General features: G+C 38.9%; 1 protein-coding gene and 1 long non-coding RNA gene across 2 annotated transcripts; both read right to left on the reverse strand.

Annotated features, from left to right (window-relative positions):
* Positions 1-225: 225 nt before the first annotated feature.
* On the reverse strand, positions 226-16,838 carry hsd17b12a (hydroxysteroid (17-beta) dehydrogenase 12a). The gene is made up of 11 exons (XM_077741882.1): positions 16,464-16,838; positions 5,705-5,751; positions 5,335-5,410; positions 4,537-4,644; positions 3,851-3,915; positions 3,726-3,770; positions 3,413-3,447; positions 2,232-2,313; positions 2,076-2,141; positions 1,396-1,545; positions 226-1,142 (listed from the first exon to the last, which is right to left on the reverse strand). The coding sequence occupies exons 1-11, from the start codon at positions 16,639-16,641 to the stop codon at positions 1,002-1,004; spliced, it is 993 nt and encodes a 330-aa protein (XP_077598008.1). The 5' UTR covers positions 16,642-16,838; the 3' UTR covers positions 226-1,001.
* Positions 16,839-17,586: 748 nt separating this feature from the next.
* LOC144213437 (uncharacterized) lies at positions 17,587-19,913 on the reverse strand. The gene is made up of 2 exons (XR_013329966.1): positions 19,866-19,913; positions 17,587-18,145 (listed from the first exon to the last, which is right to left on the reverse strand). It is a non-coding gene; the product is annotated as an uncharacterized LOC144213437 (long non-coding RNA).
* Positions 19,914-21,971: the final 2,058 nt, after the last annotated feature.

Consider the following 21,971-nt stretch of genomic DNA (forward strand, 5'->3'; position numbering starts at 1 on the left):
TAAACAGTTTTATGCAGAGCCCCACCATATAAAATGTTATTTATTAATGCAGTTTTTTTATTTATTCAAAAATTGCAACTTGTTAAAGGGTTTAGTCTATCTCAACAACCCACTTAGTCTGTTTTTAATTCAGTCCTTATTTTATTTACATAACATACATATTTGAACAATATATCACTGATGAATAACCCCTCTATTCAGGAGAACTATGAAAGAAATAGAATATTAATGTGTCAAATGTATACTTTTATTAACAAACCGTAGCAAAAAAAAACACAGCTACAATCAGAGGTAAACAGTGCACATCACATATCATGTGGTCGATAAAGCTTTTGAAAAAGATTGCCTCTGACCATGAGGCGCCATATACTCCAAACTCAGAATTGTGACATCTGATAATACGCCAATAGGTCAACGTGAAAGGTTCATTGTGAAATATTCATGTCCATTATTGCGAAAACACAACAAATGGGACACTGAGAAAGGCAAGTGTTGCAAGTAATTGTAGCATCAATGACTGTAGAAAGGCACTTGTGTTGTTTAGGACTCCAAAAACACAAAAATAAAGTGATATCTGTTCGTAACAACATCCCACCACAAGGCATCTTCGTAATAAATAGTGTCACAACACTTCACCTCACGCAGATAAACAAGCAGCTTCATCGGTTTGTCATAAGAAAGGACTTGGTTGAAAGCTACTCTTGAACCATCAAGATATGTGTTGGGTAGGAGTTCTTAAACAAATATAAAATAAATATTATTTTTTACACTTATGATGTTTCAAATAAAAACCCACCACCTTTTCCACTGCTTACAACAGCAGGATTTAACAAACCATAGTTTCTTATTTTTAGGCCATTATATCTCATCTCAAATCAAGTTTTATTTTTTCTTTGGTTTCTTCAGGTTGACCAACTCAAATGCCCCACATTAGTTCTCCAATGAGAACCCTCCAAAGGAGCTCACGCTTATACACTGAGTCAGGGTCAAAATTGGTGTTCTCAGTCGGTCTTCAAGCCAGTTCCGTTCTTCTGCTCACGCTGCTTCCTCCTATTCAAGTATCCTGTGCGCTGAAGGCGGTTCATTCGTGCACCCAGGAAGATTACAATGGCGATGGGTACCAGTTTGGTGGTCACCCAGCCCTTTTGGAAGAAAATAAAAGGAAAGAAGTCAGTGGAAAGAAGTGTTTGGTTCATTTAAGAGCATGGGGGGAATGCAAGTGCATAAGGGTGCGTGTTTTCTTCCCCTTTTTTTGCTGCAAAAGTGCACTAGTGACTATGGCCAGATGCATATGAGAGCAACATCATAGTAATTAGGAAGAATGTTGTTGTTTTCTTATATAACGTTACGCAGCAATCTTTAGATACAATGTTCCTATGGGTACAAGTGTTTTACCATGACGGCATGTGGAAAGTATCCATTGGTCTGACTTTGCAGGCCCACGGTGTTGAGCTCGGCGGCCACATAGCGCTCCGGTGTGGGTTTATCCAGGGTAGGTTTCCTGATGCGGGTCATTTTGGTGGCCACGAAGAAGGGCAGCACACTCTGAAGGAAGAAGTTAGTGAGTACTCTTATACAGATCAATTCTACAAGTGGGCAGAGTCAGAAATTCATATATTATGGTTTAGGTGTCTGACTGGGTTTGGTAAGTTTTTGGCTTTATAAGAAACAAATGAATGAACGTAGAGTCTCTTTTTTAAACATTAATGTGATGACCCAATGGGAAACTAATTTGGGACTGTTGAGCTGAAAAGTGCAGTGTTGTTTATTAACAGCAGATGTCACAAGAGTGCCTGGAGCGAGTGCTTAAAACAGAACATCATTTTCAAAGTTGGACAAGATGTTCTGTCACTTTCACTGCAAAAACAGCCAAGCAAACAGTCATGTCAATAAGTGCATTGTCGCAGTCAACTTTTTTTTCTATAATCTTTGAGACCACTACCTCTTTTATTTGATTAATCACCCATTTATTTGAGTTCAAGTGACTTTGACTATGTTTTTTGTGAGTAAGAATTCTGAACTAATGTGTTATATAATATACAACTACGTATGTGCAAAAGTGGCAACCTTCTCACCTGGATGATGATACCTTGACGCCTGTATTCTTCTTGGAGACCACGAGAGAAGAAATCCACAAAGGCCTACGTTACAGAAGGGTGAAGATAAAGATTTTGATTGCAGAAAGTAATAACTTGTACTTGAAGTGAATTGAGTGGGGATGTAGTGCAAACCTTTGTGGCAGAGTAGATGGTGAGCAGTGGGAGAGGATACATGCCACTGGCTGAGGAGATGTTGAGGATTATACCTTTGGATCTGAAATAACACAAGATTAACAGAAGGAACAAAAACAATTGTTGACCAACTGTAAGTGACAAAAACATGGTAAGGGTTGACGTGGATTTCGCTTGTGAAGCCGTCCATATACCAACACTGTGTGTGCTATACCCAGCTTAAATCAGTATCTTCCCCTAGATTTGCAAAAAGTATTTACATGTAGTTTTGGGGATGATTTTAAGAACCAGCGCTCTATAGGGGCTGATGTTGATCATGGCATGGACAAATGTGCAAATTTAAAAAAAGGAAAAAAATAATCAAGAATATTTTTGGGAGCAAAAGCTAATGTAAATTAAAACATTCTTAACATGACAATTTTCATTGAGATTAATTTTACTTGTAATAAAATAGATATGTTTAAATTGCATGTATTTTAATATCCAAGTCAACTTTTGATCACAGTAACATTTAGATTTGTTATGAGAAATAGTCAATTGTATTATTGTGATTTTTTTTGCATCATTGAAAAATATTTTTAAAAAATGAGTAGTCAAATCACTAGTGATAATAAAGCATATGGTTAGTTAAATAACCAAACAAAATCATTTGTCTATGGCGGGGGACTTCAAATTTAAGAAAAATGTCATTGCGGAAAGCTTTTCAAGTGTTTTGACCTGTCCTATACATCTATTTTAGGATCAAAATCGCATCAACAATTTTCCAGGAAATCCTGTGTCTGCTCTCTCAAACAAACACACAGCATTATCACACACACACAAACACACTCTCACATGCAAACGCACGTTGCCAGTGTGCGTTGCCATGGCAGCCTGTTGCTGCAGTGATGTAGTTTTAAAGCGGGGTGGGGGGGGGGGGAGACAACTCAGAATGTGCCTGTGACACAGTTGGCCCACATCGGTCACGTGGGAACACGGCAGGCCAATGGCAGAAGGGAGGGTACTTTGTGTGAATTGAAAGCTTGTCAGCATTTGTGAACAAAAGGAGAGGAAGCAGCCATGGCTGTGGCGGGGAAAGACTCAATGATACTACATACCTAGAAGCTTTTCATAGGTAACAATGGTCTGACGTGAATGCATGACATTAAAAAAAAAGAAGAAAACATACAGGAGGAGCTCACCTGTCAGCCATTCTGGGCAGCACCAAGCGGGTCATCTAGTGGGCAACATGTTTGTTAGACTCTTAAAGACAAATCTAGGAGCTTGGTAAGCGTTCAGGAATCAGAAAAGGTAGAGCGTGTGGGTAAAAGGAGGGAGAGATGCGTGGGTGGCAGCGCAGACAGCGTTGGTGTAGTCCACCGTTGCTTTGGGAACAAGTGAGAGACTGCAGGTAACCACCAAAGAAGAAGAAGAAAGGGCAGCAGTGACAGAAGGGGAAAGATGGAAGAAGAAACATTGGCATGGGCTTTATAGGCTCAGACCCAGGAAACTTACCTGACAGACTGATGTCATGTTGACATTAATCATATTGGTGATGAACTGAAACAAAATATAACATGAAACATAAGCTTCAATTTAGCAAATAAATCCATTAAGACACATTTTTTAGGGAAACTTACATTGTCCAGATCAGGAATATGGAGGTAGTACTCGGGGTATGGATAGGAGACACCAACATTATTTACTGTAAATAGGAAAAAAAATAACAATGTGAGATTAAAAAAATAAAAATAAAACTACCCACAAGGAGGCAGCAAAAGCAAACGAGAGAAACTAGTCAGCCACACCTAACAAGCAGAAGAGCAACTGGTTTTAAAATAGGGACAAAGAGTTCTTTAGGCACAATGTACATGACAAATTGATCCAACTCAGATTTCTTTAAGTGTCAAGTACATAATGATGTAATACACATCTTTAAACTGTTTAATGCAGTCATACTCATTCTAAATGTATATAGTATGTCTACTGCTAAAGCAAGTAAAGCACCAACTACCATTTGCATATCTTGTGCCCAAAAAAGATTAAAATGACCGAACAGTGAAACAGAAATTTAAAAATATACGTGTATGGATGTGTATTTTATGTCAGAAAATTCATTGAAAATGGTTGAGGATTTCCCTTTTATTTTAATTCGTAGAAATGTGCATTTTTAATTCTGGGATTTGTAAAACTTGTTGATTTTCTTTTAAAACATGTAGTAATTCACATTGACCCTAAATATTTTTGGTAGTGCTGTATAAAAAAAAACACCAAACATATATAGACCATCAAAAAGAGAATTTAAGTGAACATGTAAATTCTTTACCGAGAACACCAATCTCCAACCCTGACAGTCCTGCCTCGATGGAAGGGTAAATGTTGGTCTTGCCAAAGTCAGCGGCAATGATCTTCGTCTCCACTCCAAACTGGTCCTCTGAAACAAAATAAAAACAACGTTTATTTATTTATATTTTTTTAAAAAGGAAGAGAAATTACTGCGCATTAAATGAAGACAATCTGGGGGAGAAATTCTACTGCATTCCTAGAATTAAACAACAGAGGACGCTGCAGACCACCAAAGCAACTGTAGATGTCACCGACTATGCAAAAGGATAACTAACAGTTGAAATAAATAATAAACGAACGAATTGACCATTAGATGACTGAGGGGTGTCCCCTCTTTGTTAGACTGACGGAATGATTAGCCATTGAGCAGATGGAATTTTGCATTTTTTTCACTTATCCTAACAAAGGGAGGACAGCGTCCTTATAATCGACACCCTCAATTGTTATCTAGACTAAGCTATTGTATTAGTTTTATTATTAATACACAATACTACCGTATTTTCCGGACTATAAGTCACATGTTTTTCATAGTTTGGCTGGGCCTGCGACCAATAATCAAGCGTCAACTTGTAAATGGGTATCTATTATGTATTAATGCGTATTTAGCCTGTTTTTCTTGGTGAAATAAAAAATTACCCTCCCAAAAATGGGACTTGTATGCCTTAATTCTTCTCGTCATTGCGTATTCTTTGGCAGATGAGACTTATAGTCCAAAAAAAATACAGAAATTAATATCCAGATAGTGTGATGCGGGACCAACTGGCATAGGTACACTTACCAAGCGACTTGGCCACGTCATCCAACTTGTGTTGAGAACGGCTGATCAACACGATGGCAAACCCTCGACGAGCAAGCTGGGAGGAAGACAGGTCAGGTTATATGGGGATGGTCTTTACAGGAAGTGGCTGACAGTTTATATATTTTAAAACAGATATATTTTTTTGTTGGAGTAGCCTAAGGATGTGTGAGCTAACAATTATCACTTTGCAAGTCATTATATTTGTATGTTTTCCCTGATTCAAGTGTTGTGGCGAGACTAGCTGTGGCCTTTGACTGAACCCTACATTGTATGCCCGAGTCACAGGCTTTCTGTCAAAGAAAGTCAAATAAATATTCAAACAAGAAAGAAGGCTTTTCAGGAGACTCACCTCCTCCGCATAGGATTTCCCAATTCCATCTGTGGCTCCGGTAACAACTAAAGAGGGAAGGTAAAAGAAAGGTCAGTCGGGTTTTTAAAACTAAGTTTTTTACATCAATTGATAGACATATCAAATAATGAGCAGTGCTTATGTAACGAACTCAGGAAATGTACACACTTTAGGTTGACTTTTTTTAAATCTTTGTTGACCTTGTCAGAGTATTTGATCATTAATATCTTGATTTGATAAATTTTACTTCTAGTTTTGTAAAACAAATAATTTGCACAATTTTCTAATGCATTTTAAATTCTTACCCACTTCTGCACAATTCTCCAATTATTAAAAACTTTTTCTCATAAACAGAAAGAGCTGAAGTCTGCATAAACCAGTAGATAATAATACCAGCAACTTGGCTGTTGACTGTTACTTGACTTTTAACAAAAACATGACCACACCCTGACTTCAGGTTGGACTGCTTGTCACCGAGACTTTCCGCTGGCTAAGCAACATTGTGACGAAAATTCCCGATGACATGACGATGCTTGCGGCTTAAATACACGTTGTCTACCACACAGACAGGTGAGGCTAATCAAAGCTTATCGGGATCACTGCATACAATACATTGAACGATACACACCTAAAGAGAATTTTAAGTTAATCCAACTTGGAGAAAGGTTACTGTCATGGTTCACATTCACCATTCATTGAAAGGTACAGTATGAACCCATGCAACAAAAACAATAAATCCTCATATTTGGCTTGAAATATGTGAATTCAAATCATATGTTAATGAAAATTGAACAGAAGAGTTCAGATATCTGCCAAGGAAATAGACAAAGATACTTGAAATATAATACAACAATAAATATTTAATCTGTCAGTACTTTACAGGCTGGGAAATGGTTTGAATCCAAAAAAATTCCGTTCAAATTAGATTTTCTCACAACTAGATCATCAGTGGGAACTGGCATTACTACAGCTGATTCTACTGTTCTTTTTATATCAACTCATCGGCGACTGACCGCTATTGATGCCCTATCCCATCTATTTGAACTTGGAATAGCTAGAAGAAAACGGCATGGAAAGCAGGCTCAGTGAAAATTCCATGTAAATAATACCACAATTTCTCAATTTTAGACTTGCAAACGTTCTACAATAGTTTCCAGGCACTGCCATGTGACATTTAATGTGTAGTATTTTGTATACTTTGTGATCGTGAGCAGCAATATTCCATATGCAATTAGATGTAGAGGGTTTAAATTTGGACTATTCTGGTTTGACTGCGGTGAGAATGTTTGGCAAACACGGTTTCTAAAAATAGCCCCTTGGGTGTCTGTCAAGCTTCAAACGGATCAATTTGATGAGGATGCGAAACAAAGCACGCAAAGAAAGAATGGTCGTCGTGTGCGCAAGGCATCGATGATCAGTTGATGAAAGATTAATGGAGGCTTAGAGGACATTCTCTGGCGACGAGCGAGAGGGTGGGAGCGATGACAAACGAACGAGAAGGAGGAGGAGGAAGAAGAGGGGCTGGCGAGATGCGGCGGGATCCTGGGGGCGTCTAAAAATAGAAGCGGAGAGAAGCAGGAGAAGGAGCGTGTGAAGGAGAAACCAAATCAAGACGGAGGGAGGGAAGGAAGGAGGGAAGAGTGAAGAGAAGAAGGCGACCGAGAGTAGCACAAAGTCAAAAAGTGAATAAGGGGAGCACAGTTTATTTTTAAATGTGACTCTTTCATGGTGTCTCTCGCTTCACTCTCCCACCTTCAATGTTAAGAATGAAACACTCCGACAGATAAAAGCTTCAATGGGAACCGACCATACCAATTCATGCCAGAAGGGGAAGAGTAATACGCATAATGGTCGACAAGGAGGAGAACCTAACAAGTGTCTCTAATACTATATAAACAGGGCAGTTTACTTTGCATTCAACAATACAACATTTAAGCCATTTTCAATTTTCCTAGTACTTTTTTAATTTAATAATTTCTTTATATCAGAGACCATAAATATTTCATATTATAAACTGCAAAAGGGAAAAAGTTGTGACGGCTGACGCCAACGTGGGCGGGTTGCACTCAACCCCACCGAGTTGCAACAGTGTAAAAGCATGTGGTGTGAGGAGATGCACATGTACTTACATAAAAATACAGCATGTGCAAGAATTCATGTTGTTTATGAGGGCTGGGGTGTGGCTGGTAGGAAAATTAGTCTTTGAGTGACAGGTGATTAAAAAAATATGATTGACTTCAAGTTCTGAACTTGAGTGTGACCAAAAACTGCATCTAAAACTCAACCAGTCTGAACAGTTACAGCGGCTACAGCTTATTTAAAAAAAAACAACCAGTGTCAAACAATGCAAAACATACCCAGTTAATAAGAATACGCCTGAACTGACAAAGATATAGCTCCGCTTTGTTTTAGACAACGCCCAAAGTCAACATCTCCTTGGTTACATACATCAAAATGTGAATGGTTGAATTTGACTTCAGTTAGAATTTCTTTTTTACACACATGTATATACATTTATATCAAAATTACTTGAAGGGTGCTTTAGTATTCGGGAGGAGAGCTATATCACACAGTTGGCACCCCCCACACCACTGCCTTGCACATCTCCATATCCTCATGCTGTACTTATGAATGACAACACTCCTCCCACCTATTATATAAGAGCAGCATTCTCTGAATAACCGTTGCATGCGTGTTGCGCACGCACGGATTGCCTAAAGAGCGTGTGCTTATGTGGGTTCTGATACGCTGGGTGGAGGCGGACACGGTAGTTCTTTATTCAGTGTGGTGGTGCCTCATTGTACTGATTTAAAAAATATATATACGTCTTATGAGAACTAATAGATGATGCAGAAAAGCTTACAGTTTGCTTATGTAGTCGAGCAGATCACAATTGTGTAAGAATGCTCTTTAGTATAACGACATAACTGCAAGGCAACCAAATTAGATATTTGCTAAAAGAGGATTGACAATCACTTTGATTGAGTGTACTGATTCAAGTCGAGGGCTTTTCCCATGATAAGATATAGAATTATTTTGAGAATCTTCCGAGCAGAACGCAAAGTGCTTCCCTCTTTTCTCCATTGACTGAATTGTACAATATATACGTAGCACTGAGTGGGATAGGTTTGGAAAAACCCTGTGCTAAGAGCTATTCTTAACATATTCACTGTTCCGACACAGTCTCAAACTGACATTCAGGTGCTTAAGAGAAAAAAATAAAACTCGTCTATTTGCTGTTTTGTAACCCTGGTGAGGATAATTGGTAAGGAAAACGAGCGGCTAATACAAACTGCTCTCACCAACATGTATTACTTTTTGACACCACCGTAAATTGACAATAAAAGAACAATGACTAAATTGCAGATTTCCTTGCTATCGCTTGATAAAATGAAAGCAGGTTTTCCCAATTTGTTCAGCGAAAGATACGTTGCACTACTCTTAAACACCAAACGTGGCCTGACGGGGGCGCTTTGGCACCACGAACACCACTTCAACACTCCACGTCATGTCCAGAGGTATTGACATCCCAGCAGCCTTTTGTACAACGAAGCCCCCCATCCCATCCACCCACCCTCCCTCCATCCATCCCTCCCTCCATCCCTCCCTGGGCTGAGGAGCGGCCACTGCCTGCTCGCTACGCCGCGGCTCTATAAAAAGCAGCAGGAGTAAAAATAGCAGCGACTGACTGCTTCGTCTGGGAGCTAAACCCCCACCCACCCACCCACCCATCCACCCTCTCCGCTCCCCGAAACCCACCCACCCATCTATCGCCTCCCGCCTTGCATGCTTGCCTGCCACATGCACCTGAATACCAAGTAAGATTGCTGACGTCAGAGTCAGCATCATTGCCACGACAACCGAGGCTGCAGCATCCACGCTGCATGCTGGGAAACACCGCACACTCCTTTGGTATCATGATGGAAAACGCAAATCATTTAACCAAACTGACAATATGTTGCCTATTGCAATAGAATAGTGGCTAAGATGCCTTGAAATAACAATGTATTATGCAACTTTTTTCTAAATATAGCATATTCACAGAGGTTCATTTCAGAAATTACCCACCCAAATTAGAGCAATGTAGTATATCAAAAGAGATTGCATAACACTATTGGCAGCATATTTGAAGTAGAAAATATGGAATTTACTGTTTTTTTGCGTTTAATTAATGACTTAAAATCTTATTGGTGAATGTGGCTCTCTTCCTACATGTAAAGTTAAGTATGAGTAAATAGATTTTAAAAATAAATAAGTAAAAAAAGGTACAAATTCCTTTTGTGGTCACTTCTTTTGGACGAAATAAAATTAAGGATGAATGGCTTCATACTAGGGCTGGGTGATGCGGCCTAAAAATAAGATTTGGTTGTTTTCACCCAAACATGCAACCTTTTTACAAAGAACTGTTAAATATAATGCTATATTTATCTTGACCTATGACATTTAACAGTTTGTTTTAACATCCTATGACCTGGCGTCCACGTGTAGACATCTCATTTTTGGTTGTCACAAGACTACAATTAAATCTTGGACGACAAGAGCCACTTTTCTCAGCAACTACATCATGTACAACTTTTGTTTTAACACTCATCAGGTCTCAATTAGCCGAAATATCAAAGAATACGGAAAAATGCATGCCTTGCAACAGCCTGGGTCTTAGGAGGTCAATAATGGCAACACTTAAAACTTTATACCCAAAGAGTAGTTTAGAGTGAGGAGAGGGGAAAGAATGGAAACAAGACTAAAAATAAAAATGAAAAAACCCAACTATTAGGAACCATGAACATGGCATAACTGGATTGCCAAGAAAAAAACATAACATTTTCAACATAAAATAACATTTTCACATACCATCACCCTGGCACATTAAAATAAAAAAACTTAATAATTTGATATGAAAAGATTGACAACGTATCTTACAAAAAACAATAGTAAAAATAAGCATCTGCCAAATCCTCAATTAAGATTCTCAGTATAAAAAGAGACACTGCGGTCCTTGTATGCCCTGCTCCTTGTTATGTAATCTGTCGCACCCCAAACTCGCCTATCAACGAGCAGGGGCCTCCTACATTACACAGAGGAAGGGAGGGAGTGAGCATGCAGCACAAGATGGAAACACATACACAAACGTGTACATATCTTTAAATAGCCAGGGAGAAAGTCACATGGGGTATATAAAAGTCGACAAAAATAAAACTTGATGGGTAAAGGAGGGAGACTTGTACTTCAGAGACACCCAAGATAGATCCTGCTACTATATTTAGACACAATGCCAAAATAGCTCCAAAGTTTAAAAGAAATAAAGAAATGTCCTTTAACTATTTGAAGCAATATTTGAAACTTTCAAATTTAGGTGTGAAAGTTAAGTTATTCCACTAAAAACTCACTGTCTGCACTTGACGACATTAGACGTCCAATCTACAGCCCAAACCGTTTAAAGCTTTTCAAGTAAGTAACAATGAATAGTCGACATTTTTTAGAAAGTATGCACTCAGGCTTTATTGAGTTCCTGGAATTTGAGGACACTAATTGGTTTAAACTTTGTAAGTAGAATTCTTCCCATTCTTGCTTAATGCAAACTGCCAATCTGGGACCTGCTGTTATTTTTCACCTTTAAAAAAGGTAGACAGGTTTGAAACTGCTGTCGGCAGGCCATTCTTGTACTCACACTATGCTACTCTAAACAAAGGCCACCTTTTGAGGGTTGGCTAACCGGTCCTCAAGGGCCACAGTGGGCCTTAGTCTTTGTTCCACACTAAAAAAATAAAAAAATCCAGCGGGGACAGTTTCAACGATGAGTTTTTTGCCTAAACAGTAAGTAACTGGCTGCAAATCAGTTGATTTCACTTCTAAAGATACTAAATTGGTAAAAAGCTATCTTGAAAATAACAGTAAAATGGCCCTTGCATGTGTATTTGGACAGTTAAATCCAATGCAATACACTTGTGTTTACTCGATGTTATTTTAGACCACCTGCTTCTTTCTGCCAAATATTGGTCCCAATTAGTTTCGGTACATAACAAAGGAAATGAGGGATGACGCGACTAAAAGAAGATAACAAAGAAGAACAATACAATGCGGACAATACGAGAAAAATGAATAAGATGGTGTAGCTATAAGACTCTTTCTATCCGCTTGTGTGATGCGTTGCTGAGGAGGATGAAAGGGAAGCTAGAGCATAAGGTTTTTTTTTCCTTTTTTTTTCTTCCAGCATCCTCGGCTTCAGCACGTGTCACTGAGCGTGTTCAGCACATGAACAGCGGCGTTCTCGCGCTCCACCCACCCACACACACATCCACCTAAAGCGTGCACAAGCGTACACACATACGACATTCAGAGGAGGGGTGGGTGATACATTCACAAAGATGAAGAAATTTATATACACACGCACAGATCATTCACATACGCATTCAACCTCCAAGTAATGAATGGAGGCGGTCTCCATGTCTCTTATATAATACGCCTCTTTTCTCAAGTAAGTTTCAAGAGGAATTCTACTTTGTGATATGAAATGTTATACTTGTATACACTTACACAGACACACCCATGAGAGAACAGGGGAAGACAATGGCTGAATAAAAGACAGTTATATTTGATAATATTGAAGCAATAAGTAATGGACTACAGTATTTTTGAACAAATATCCGTTTGGATTTTAAAACAATAAGTAAATACATGCATGCAGTATACAGAATGTGTGTGCATGTGTATGTAATGTTGTTATATGGGGGAATCCGCCTTGATTTACACTGCCTGCACAATCTCAATCCTACCACTAGGAGTCGCCTGCTCTACAAAAAGGGGAAGACCAGGGAGAATCCCTGTTGCTCAGTGTAGTCAGCTGCAGTGGAGTGTTCCATCCACAGTGTCGCTTTTGGTTGTATTTTTATTTGACTATTAAAGGCAACGCTCTCTGAATTTGAACAGTTCATTTTTATGCAATTATATATTTTACTTTGTCGCAGGAAGTAAATAGAATATAGTCTTTGATAATATAATTATCTATTTTCCAACTCCTCTTAGGAAAAAACAAGTACAAAATTCGATTTAACCAGTTCAACAAATGTTTGGGGAGATTTTATTTTAACACCGCATCGATTAATCTAAAACAGCGGTCAGCAAATAAATCCACAACGTTTTTTTTTTAGTTTTTAACAGCTTTACAGACATTTTTTAAGCAATACTTATGATTTTCTGTTGTTTTAGATCAGAGGTCTGGTATTCGAGGACTGCTGTGGTTGCAGGTTTTCATTCCAAACTATAAAGAGGAAACCTTCCCACCAATCTGCTATGTTAGAGGAACAATCAGAAGATCGCATTTAGGGGCTTCTTGTTTCAGCAGAAATCTAATTGGTTAAACTGTCTGTGTTGGATCAGTTGGAACAAAAACCTGCACCGACAGCAGTCCTCGAGGACCAGACTTCTGATCTAAAACAACAGAAAACCATAAGTATTGCTTAAAAAAATGGCAGTAAACCTGTTGCAAACTTAGAAAACCATTCACAGAGGTTACAGTTATATTTTGACACTTTAATGTCATTTTATTTTGCCAGGAAATATTAATTAAAAGTAGGTGCCATCAATATACAATCAAATTATTGTATAAAAAACACAGCTAAAATAAAAGTATATCAAGATCATGTCAAACGACATTTCTGTTATTCATTTATTTTCAGTATTGTTTATCCTCACAATGGTCACAGGGGTGATGGAGCCTCACCCAGCCAACTAGGGCTGGGGACCCCGTAAATTGTTGCATGTTAGCAAAAACTAAACCCCTTTAAGCTACTTGCTTATTTGATTTTTTACTTAAAATTTGCTGAGAAGAGTTGCATTCTTCATCCACCCAACTTGAGAAATACAAAAAGAGAACTTCAATTTCAATAAAGAACGGTAAGCCTTAGCTAGCACAACAGGCTCAGCACGTGCTGACAAACCAGTTTGACCAGCAAGCCAGCAACTGTGTTGCAAGACATAAGTGTGAACACTTGCGTCAAGCTGTAAAATTTAACAGACGTCCATCCACATTGCACAGATTTGAAGCTGCACGTGTGACAATTGTCTGCAAAATGCAGCCTTTCACATTTAAATATTAGGTGCAGATGGATAGACTCCAATAAGAATGTAGTTTCACAGCAGCATTCCCATCAAAATCACCTTTTACCGCAGGTGACACCTCTTTGCACGATAGCACAGTAGAAAAGGGCTCAGCAAACAAAGTTTTGAACAATTTATTGCAAAATCTAATCAATTTAGGCTGACTAGAGCATATTTGTACGGAAAATTAAAGTATATTTGGGCACCTGTGCTTTTACAGATTATTAGTCAGGCTAAAATGAACAATTTATACAAATTGGCTATTTTGAAGACATTTAATTTCATGGAATTATTGATTTGATGCGAGTATTTTGGTTAATTTATGTTGTAAATTTAATATCAGTGAACTAAAATGTGGCAAAGTGTTTTTAAAATGCTAATTAACCTTTACTTGAGTAAGTCTTCTTAAAAAGTCTGTCTGTACATTATAAATAATCACATAGCAGAAAATAGTATGCAACTGATTTCCCAATGCAGAAAAGCAATATAAAAGTATTATAATCAAAATGAACTTTCCCATCCTTATTTCTAAGTTTTCAAAGTTGGTAGCAACAAAAATATGAGCCAAATTAATGTCATAAAACTACGTAAATTCTTTTGAAAACCCCTAATATTTTTGTAAGACCTATGTTAAATGCAAAAACAACAAATTTTGTGTTTGCACACAAAGAAATAGCTGAACTTTGGCACCTATTGCGACAGCCATTATTAAAACTTTGGGAATTGTACTCAGTCACGCCAACCCCTTCCAAAAAGGTTTCTAATACTTACTGACACATGCCTTGTTGGTGCCTCCCCTTCAACCCCACTTACTTGGGGTCAAAGATGACGACACACAAAGACAAACCACGCCACACGTGTGCAGGCCTGACCGGCACATCTGGTCTGACCAGCTGAAGCGAGAAAGCCCGTTGCAATGCGTACTTTGTTAAGCCTTTTTTTAGAATCTCCCTACCTTTCAAGGCCCCAACTGTAGACAGTGCTCACTCTGCGAAACCGACCGGTTTTGAGGAGTGGTGATTTCCACAAATTGACATTGAAAAAAAGGAGCTGAAAAGGACTGGTAGTGAGCCAAGAATAAATTAGACATCTCTTGAAATTACAGTAAGTTAAAGGAATGTATCCGTTTTTTCATTAAGTTGGTTCTTATGCTGGGAACAAGTATTAAAATATTTCTAATAGTTAGAAAACGCCATGTATTTAATGGTGATCCAAGTGAAACGGAGTTGGTTAAACAAGAAGAAAAATCAAGAGGATGCGCAATTACTTCCCAAAAAGCCAGAGTCCAGTTGGAATGTGGCACGGACAACCAAATATGGAGACTTGGATCCAGATTTAAATGGCAGTATGAAAGCCAATGTATTGAGTCCAATTTGGGTAAATTAACCGTCAATAGGATCATTTCCTAGACCTAAAAGCTAATTGAAATTAGATATGGATATCAGATATTCAATTCAATGTCAATACAGGGGAATGTAAATGCCCCTAAAAAGGTCAAACAAATCTAGTCTTTCATTAATTTCCACATTGCTAATTGAAGCAGTAGATAAGCTCCCAAAGTCAAACCAAATTGAAATCACTTCTTGCCTCTAGAATATTTAACATTACCCTAATATGACACACTTAACCTAAATATGACCATAGCACGTTTTAGAATGGAAGCACAAATATCAAACTGAACAAACCTGAACTAAAATTGACATGAGAAATCGCTAAATGACAAATGAATTATTTTAAGTGCATGATGTCATTTTGTACCAATAAACAGTTACTTTAATATCATTCACCTTACTTTAATCACTAATCAATCAAACTTGTTAAGCATTACAAGTCGCAATGCTTCAAATGTATCCATATCTTAGAAAAGGTGATGTCATAAAATAATTAGTGATGATGCATTTAATCACAGCTTGATTTCCCAAGGCCTGTGCATACCAAATCACTATTCCTCCGTAGTCAACGGGTGACTAAGCAGTGAACCAGTGGATGACTCATCAACGTACACCGGTATACTTGTGTGCGCAACATCAGTGACATGAAATGGGAGGGGTCTAAAAATGCGCATTAGTCATCCCTAAAAGCAGCCTTCATCAATGTACCTTCTTTTTTTGTGTATTAGATTAGGATTTTGATCATAAAAGAGGCATGAGAGGCGGGGGAGTGCTACTGACACAATGTGCAGTCCTTTTTTTCCTATGCAGAAGTGGGTCAAACCTCGGCAGGGTCCATTACAGACAGACCATCCACAAAAAATTATCATCAAACATTAATTTGCAAGTAATATTCAACTCACATTTCGATAAGAGAAAAAATTACTTTGAAAATATATATGCCACCTTAGGAAAAAGTGGATTGGGGTTAATAGGGTTCAAAAGTGCATTATGATCCGGCCCAAAAAAAACGGTTAAGAAGATAATGTGGGGCAGCCAAAATCAAATGTAGGTGAAAACCCACTCATTCACACACAATTGAACCTAATCGACGTCATCTTGCCACGCAATCAGCTGCTTACCTGCGCCAGTTACGCAACCACTGCAACAACCTTGATTGCATTCACCAAACATGATTTCCACATTAAAAATATGACGTCAAAAGTTACGTTGAAACACACCTGGATTCACTTGGTGGTGAAGTAAGGGAGTGTTAGAAAGGGTGAACTCACCTGCCCATTTGCCTAGCCGGGGGGAGATGAGCTGCCCGTTGCCCAACACCCACACCCTGAAGCCGGATAGGAGCCGGTAGATGATCCACAGAAACATCGAGGCCACCACAAAGGCGCCGACCCAAAAGAGAGGCGTCTCGGCCCCGTGGAGCATGTCCTGAACCTCGGTGCACGTCATGGCGGCGACAAAGGTGCTGCTGCTGCTGCTGTTTGGTCCAAAAGTATATGCGCGAGTTGCCGAGTGAGTGAGACCTCAATTGGATGACTCTAATTTCCAAGACAGAACGTGAGAGTGGCTTTATAAGGAGGTTGTAGCATCACGCTCCTTTACTTCCTCCCCCCCTTAAACATTTGCCGAGCCTGATTTGACAACGACCCGCCCACCTCGGTTTTTATTGGCTACAAGCCCCGCCTCTCAAACCGCGCACATGCCTCCCATTGGCTCAAATTCAGCGTCACTCATCTGGCGCTTGTTCCGTAAAGGCTGCTGATCCAAATGAAGCTGCAGCGCGTCGCTATTGGCTGGCGAGCCGAACAGGTTTGTCAGTTTCAGAGTGCGTTACGAAACCCGCCGGTGTGCCCACGCCGCTTTATGAATGAAAAGTCACTGTCATTGGTCGGAGGCGAGAACCTCAACCCGCCTTGTTTTTGGCGTCGAATGTTGAATCGGGAGCCCCGATTAGCCGAGAAAGACGTCGATCGACGACGTCATGCACGCCCACTTGGATGTGAGTCATTCATACGGCTATTTGAGGTATTTGGACGTCATAAGGAGACTAGAACATAGTGTACATTCCACCGTGCATCCCTATGCCTGCAATATCCTCTATCTATCCTTCCACCCATACATCTATACATCTGTCCATCCTACCGTCCCACCAAAATAGTAAATCGCATCCAAAACAACTGCACTTTCAATAGGAGGCAAAAATCTCAGTCTATCACAAGACTACAACTCCCAACTACCTCTGGTGCCATCTCCTGCCACTCTCGCGAGACCCACCCCTCCCATCATCATCATCATCATCAACATTATCCCCATCATCATCATTTTCATCCTGACAGTGTACGACTAAATGTAGCAATCGAGAAAGGGAATGTGCAACATGAACAACACAGAGAAGAGAATACTTACTTTTCTTTTATTTTGACATGAAATGATTGTACAAGCAGGCTGTTCATTGCACACACGTGTTCACCATTTTACATTCAAGTTTCTCTCGAGCCTTAACGTACACGAAAGACACGTGCACGCGCACAAAAGTAAACGTGAATTACGCTCGAATTGAGCGTGGATGCCCTCATGTAAAGCCTGCCACGTAGTTTACAAACGTGCCAGACTACAAAAATGTGGATGCGATGATGGCATGGACGAGCGTCGACTGGCAATATGCGTCAAAAGTGCCCGCGTGCACGCGACTGTAACCTCAGTTCGAGTGGCCACACACACACATACACTCACACACGCTGGCAGAACTGAATCAAGTTGCACAATTAGTCACGTCACAATAGAGTTTACACGTGACGTTACATTTATCATCGAAACTTTTATAGATAATGTACAAATATTTTATGTGCAATGTTAAGAAAAGTAACTCAAAGACACAAACTAGTGGGGACAAAAAAAAGTTTCCAATAAGAAAGTTCAAGACTTCCCCTTGACACGTGGTTCATCCTGGCAGCTAGAAACAGTACAAAAAGTGGAATTATAATAATGGTAACATGTTTTATAAAAGCATAATTTAAGTACTGTGCATCCAATTAAAATCAACCAAAGCATACGTCTCTTTCTTTTGAGTCTCAAATGCTTTTATAAAATGTAGTTTTCTGCCTCCCTCCTACTAACTCTGACTCTGGCCTGAGTTATTTGTCCAATTAATATTGGCATAATAACAAAGTACAGCAGTGAAAGATTAGTGTAATATTTCAATTACTATATATGTGAGCACAGTATAAGAAAGGTTACAAATATGAGGCATAGATCTCAGTGTAATGCACACCCACACGCGCACACACACCTAATGCTAACCACTTAAATATGTACCAAAAAATGTCTCGTTCGAGCAACATAAAAGGAGACATTGTCCATCAGCCTCTCTAAGACATGAATGCTTTACAAATATAAAAAATGAAAACATTTATTACAGAAAGGGTGAATACATTCCACTTTGAACTATATGTGCTTTTTAAAATTGCTTCTATTTTAAACAATGTGGAAGTGGGCCAATGGTTAGGACATGTGCCTCACAATTTCAAGATCTGATCTTTCAATGATTGTCCCAGTGCCTGCCTGGGTTTTCTGTGGGGCTCTTATTTGCTCCCGCACCACAAACCGTGCATGGTTGGATGATAGAACACTCCAAATTGTTCCTATCTGTGAGCTTATGTATGAATGGTTGTTTTTCCTTGGTGCCTAGCAATTGACTGGCGACCAATTCAGTACGTACTGGCCATGGTTAGCTGGTTTAGGCTCCAGAACCCAATTTCAGCACCACTGGAGTGGACAGCGACACACACACCACTTCAACTGGGAGCGTATCTTCCTCGTCATCACCATAATGACAATCACATTATCATGATCTTGTAATATAATCTTTAGAATATGACAAAAGTTTGTTCACTTTTGACAGCAACACGATATTTTCTTAAACATAAACATGAACACACACACACACTTCAAATACAACAATAGCTAAGATTTTACATTGCATAATATTTGACTAAAAATACAACATTACATTATAATTTTGTGCATCTGTAATTGTGCACGAATACACAATTACACACACATTTACATACAAAGTGAGACTAGACTATTATCATTTTTACATCTGCAAATCGGCACGCATACACAATCGCACACTTACACACATGCACATACGGCAAAGAGAATGGCCTTTTGGAATTGGAATTTGCTTCTCATCTGATCTCATTTTCTGAACCGCTTTATCCTCATTAGGATCGCTGGGGGTGCTAGAGCCAATCTCAGCTGTCTCCCGGCCAGAGGCGAATGACACCCTAAATCGGTGGCCACCCGATCACAAGGCACAAGGAGGCAGACAACCATGCACACACACCCATACCTAGGGGCAATTTAGAATGTCCAATCAGCCTACCATGCATGTTTTTGGAATGTGGGAGGAAGCCAGAGAACCCAGAGAAAACCCACACAGGGCCGGGAGAACATGCAAACTCCACACTGGTGGACCCACCTAGACTTGAACCCAGGACCCCACAGCTGTGAGGCCGATGCGCTAACCTCTCGCCCCATCGGAATTTGCTTAATATTAGAATATTTGTAATGAATTCATATGTTTTATACACATATTATACATATATATAGATAGATAGAATGTGTGTATATATGTGTGTGTGTCTTGTGCATAAAAAAACAGCACTCACCTGTGTGCCTGTTTGTTGAAGTGTGTGCCAATGATATCTTTCACCCCTGCAATACAAAATATACAAGTAAGTTAAATTTATTTACAGTATATACAGTACGTACATGTTTCATGTATTGTATATGTGGTATGTATAAATAAATGAACTAAAACAAATTCAATTATATTAGGAAGAAATCCCTCCAAATAAGACGAAACAATCTCAATCAAACTAAAGAAAAAAAGGGGGGGGGGGTTCATTCTGCCTGCAAACTAAAACATCAAGTAATCAGAAAGTTTTTTTTCAGTTTTATCCTTACATCTTTCTTTTTTATTGTTGTCACGATACATTTGCATTTCAAATGTACAAATCATAATACATATTTGAAATTAAACTGTCGTGGTGTTAAACATAAGTTCAGAAAAAAGTGTGTGTGCAACAATTTAGGTTTACAATACAAATAGTAGTCAGGAAAAAGACAGTGTGAGTAGGTCAGGGCAGCCATGTTCTTTACCGAGGCAACACAGACACACAGGGAGTCTTTTCTTGTTTTCTTGGTTTTTAAAACGTGAGGTATTGTTTTTACGAGGGGTGAATGTATGTGCTGTGATAAAATGATGAATATTACATTAATTCTTTCACTCATCTCACAATCATCTCCGAGGTGAGTACCAACAAAATGGCCGACATGCTTAGTCAAAACTGCATTAGGAACAGGTTGTTTTAAACCACTTGTTGTCGACACTTCCACACCATTATTTTCATTCGAGTAGATGCTATTTTTTTCTCATGTAAAAAATTCAGCCCGTGCGTGCATGGGTTGTCTCCGGGTACTCCAGTTTCCTCCCACGTCACCAAAACATGCATGCTAATCTGTTTGAACACTTCCACTGGGTATATGTGTAAGCATGAATGATTGTCTCGCTCCTTGGCTGGCCACTAATTTAATAGTTGGTTGAGATAGGCTCCAGCACCCCCTGCAACCCCATGGCACAGAAAATCAATGACTGAATTTGTAATAAAGATTAGATATTATGTCAAAACAAATGATTTTCAAATTCCTTTCAACCAAATTCAAGTGAATACATTACAAACCCATTATATTTTTTTTGAGTGTTTTGGCATTTTTAAATATAAAATATTATTGTGTTGTTGTTTATTTGTTAGTGTTAATCATGCCTGGATGTGTCACCCCTCCAAACTGGATTGACTTTTCCAAAACTGTACTTATGAATTGCTTCAAAGATTCCAAACAAGTAACAAAAACAAAAAGTGCTTTGTAGTCAAGACAAACCTCAGTTTGTTATGTTTAATTGGTGAAGTATTATACACCATAGCCTGAGAGAAGAACAATGGAGGGATGGATTTAAACTTTTTTTAAAGCAAATTGTATCCTTGCAGTATATGACACATTTTACAATAGAGTAGTATGTGCCAAATGCAGGAATAGTAGTATTTTTGGGCATAAAGAACGATTGTGAGTGTGAAAGGTGGCCTTTTTTGTCTCTCTGCATGCCCTACGGCTGGCTGGCGACCAATCAAACCCTAACCCACGGTACGGAAGATGAATGAATGAATACCATACAGTAGGCTATAAAGTACTATAAAGACTTAAACCATGTCACTTGGATTGAAGTTCCTCTTAATGGTCTTCTTTACCACCAAAAAGATACTTTGAATAAATGAAATATTAAAGTAAAAATAAACATATGTAATGCTTTTAATTTTACCGTTTCATATGGTGTTTATAGACACAAACGCGCAGAATTTCCTCACAATTTTTTGTAGGCACTGAGACAAGAAAATCACTGAGTTCAAGACTGGCATATTTAGACCACTTGTTTGGATTTTAAGCTCAAAAGTGATGACAAAATATTAAATGGACAGTTGGTGAATTTTTTGTGTGACTGTGGAGAATTGTAAAAATATCGTTGATGATAAGGACCAATGTGAATTTGACTAAAGATGTATTTCAGTGTTTCCTCCTTGGGCGTGTCTAAAAAATCCTGTACAGTGTTGCAAAGAGGGGAGCCAAAAGAATTGCACTGTGAGTCACGACCAGCAGTGACGATACACACGTACACACACTCACAGACACACACACACACACACACACACACACTCAGC

Source organism: Stigmatopora nigra, chromosome 2 (assembly GCF_051989575.1).
Source record: "Stigmatopora nigra isolate UIUO_SnigA chromosome 2, RoL_Snig_1.1, whole genome shotgun sequence".
Lineage (NCBI taxonomy): Eukaryota > Metazoa > Chordata > Actinopteri > Syngnathiformes > Syngnathidae > Stigmatopora > Stigmatopora nigra.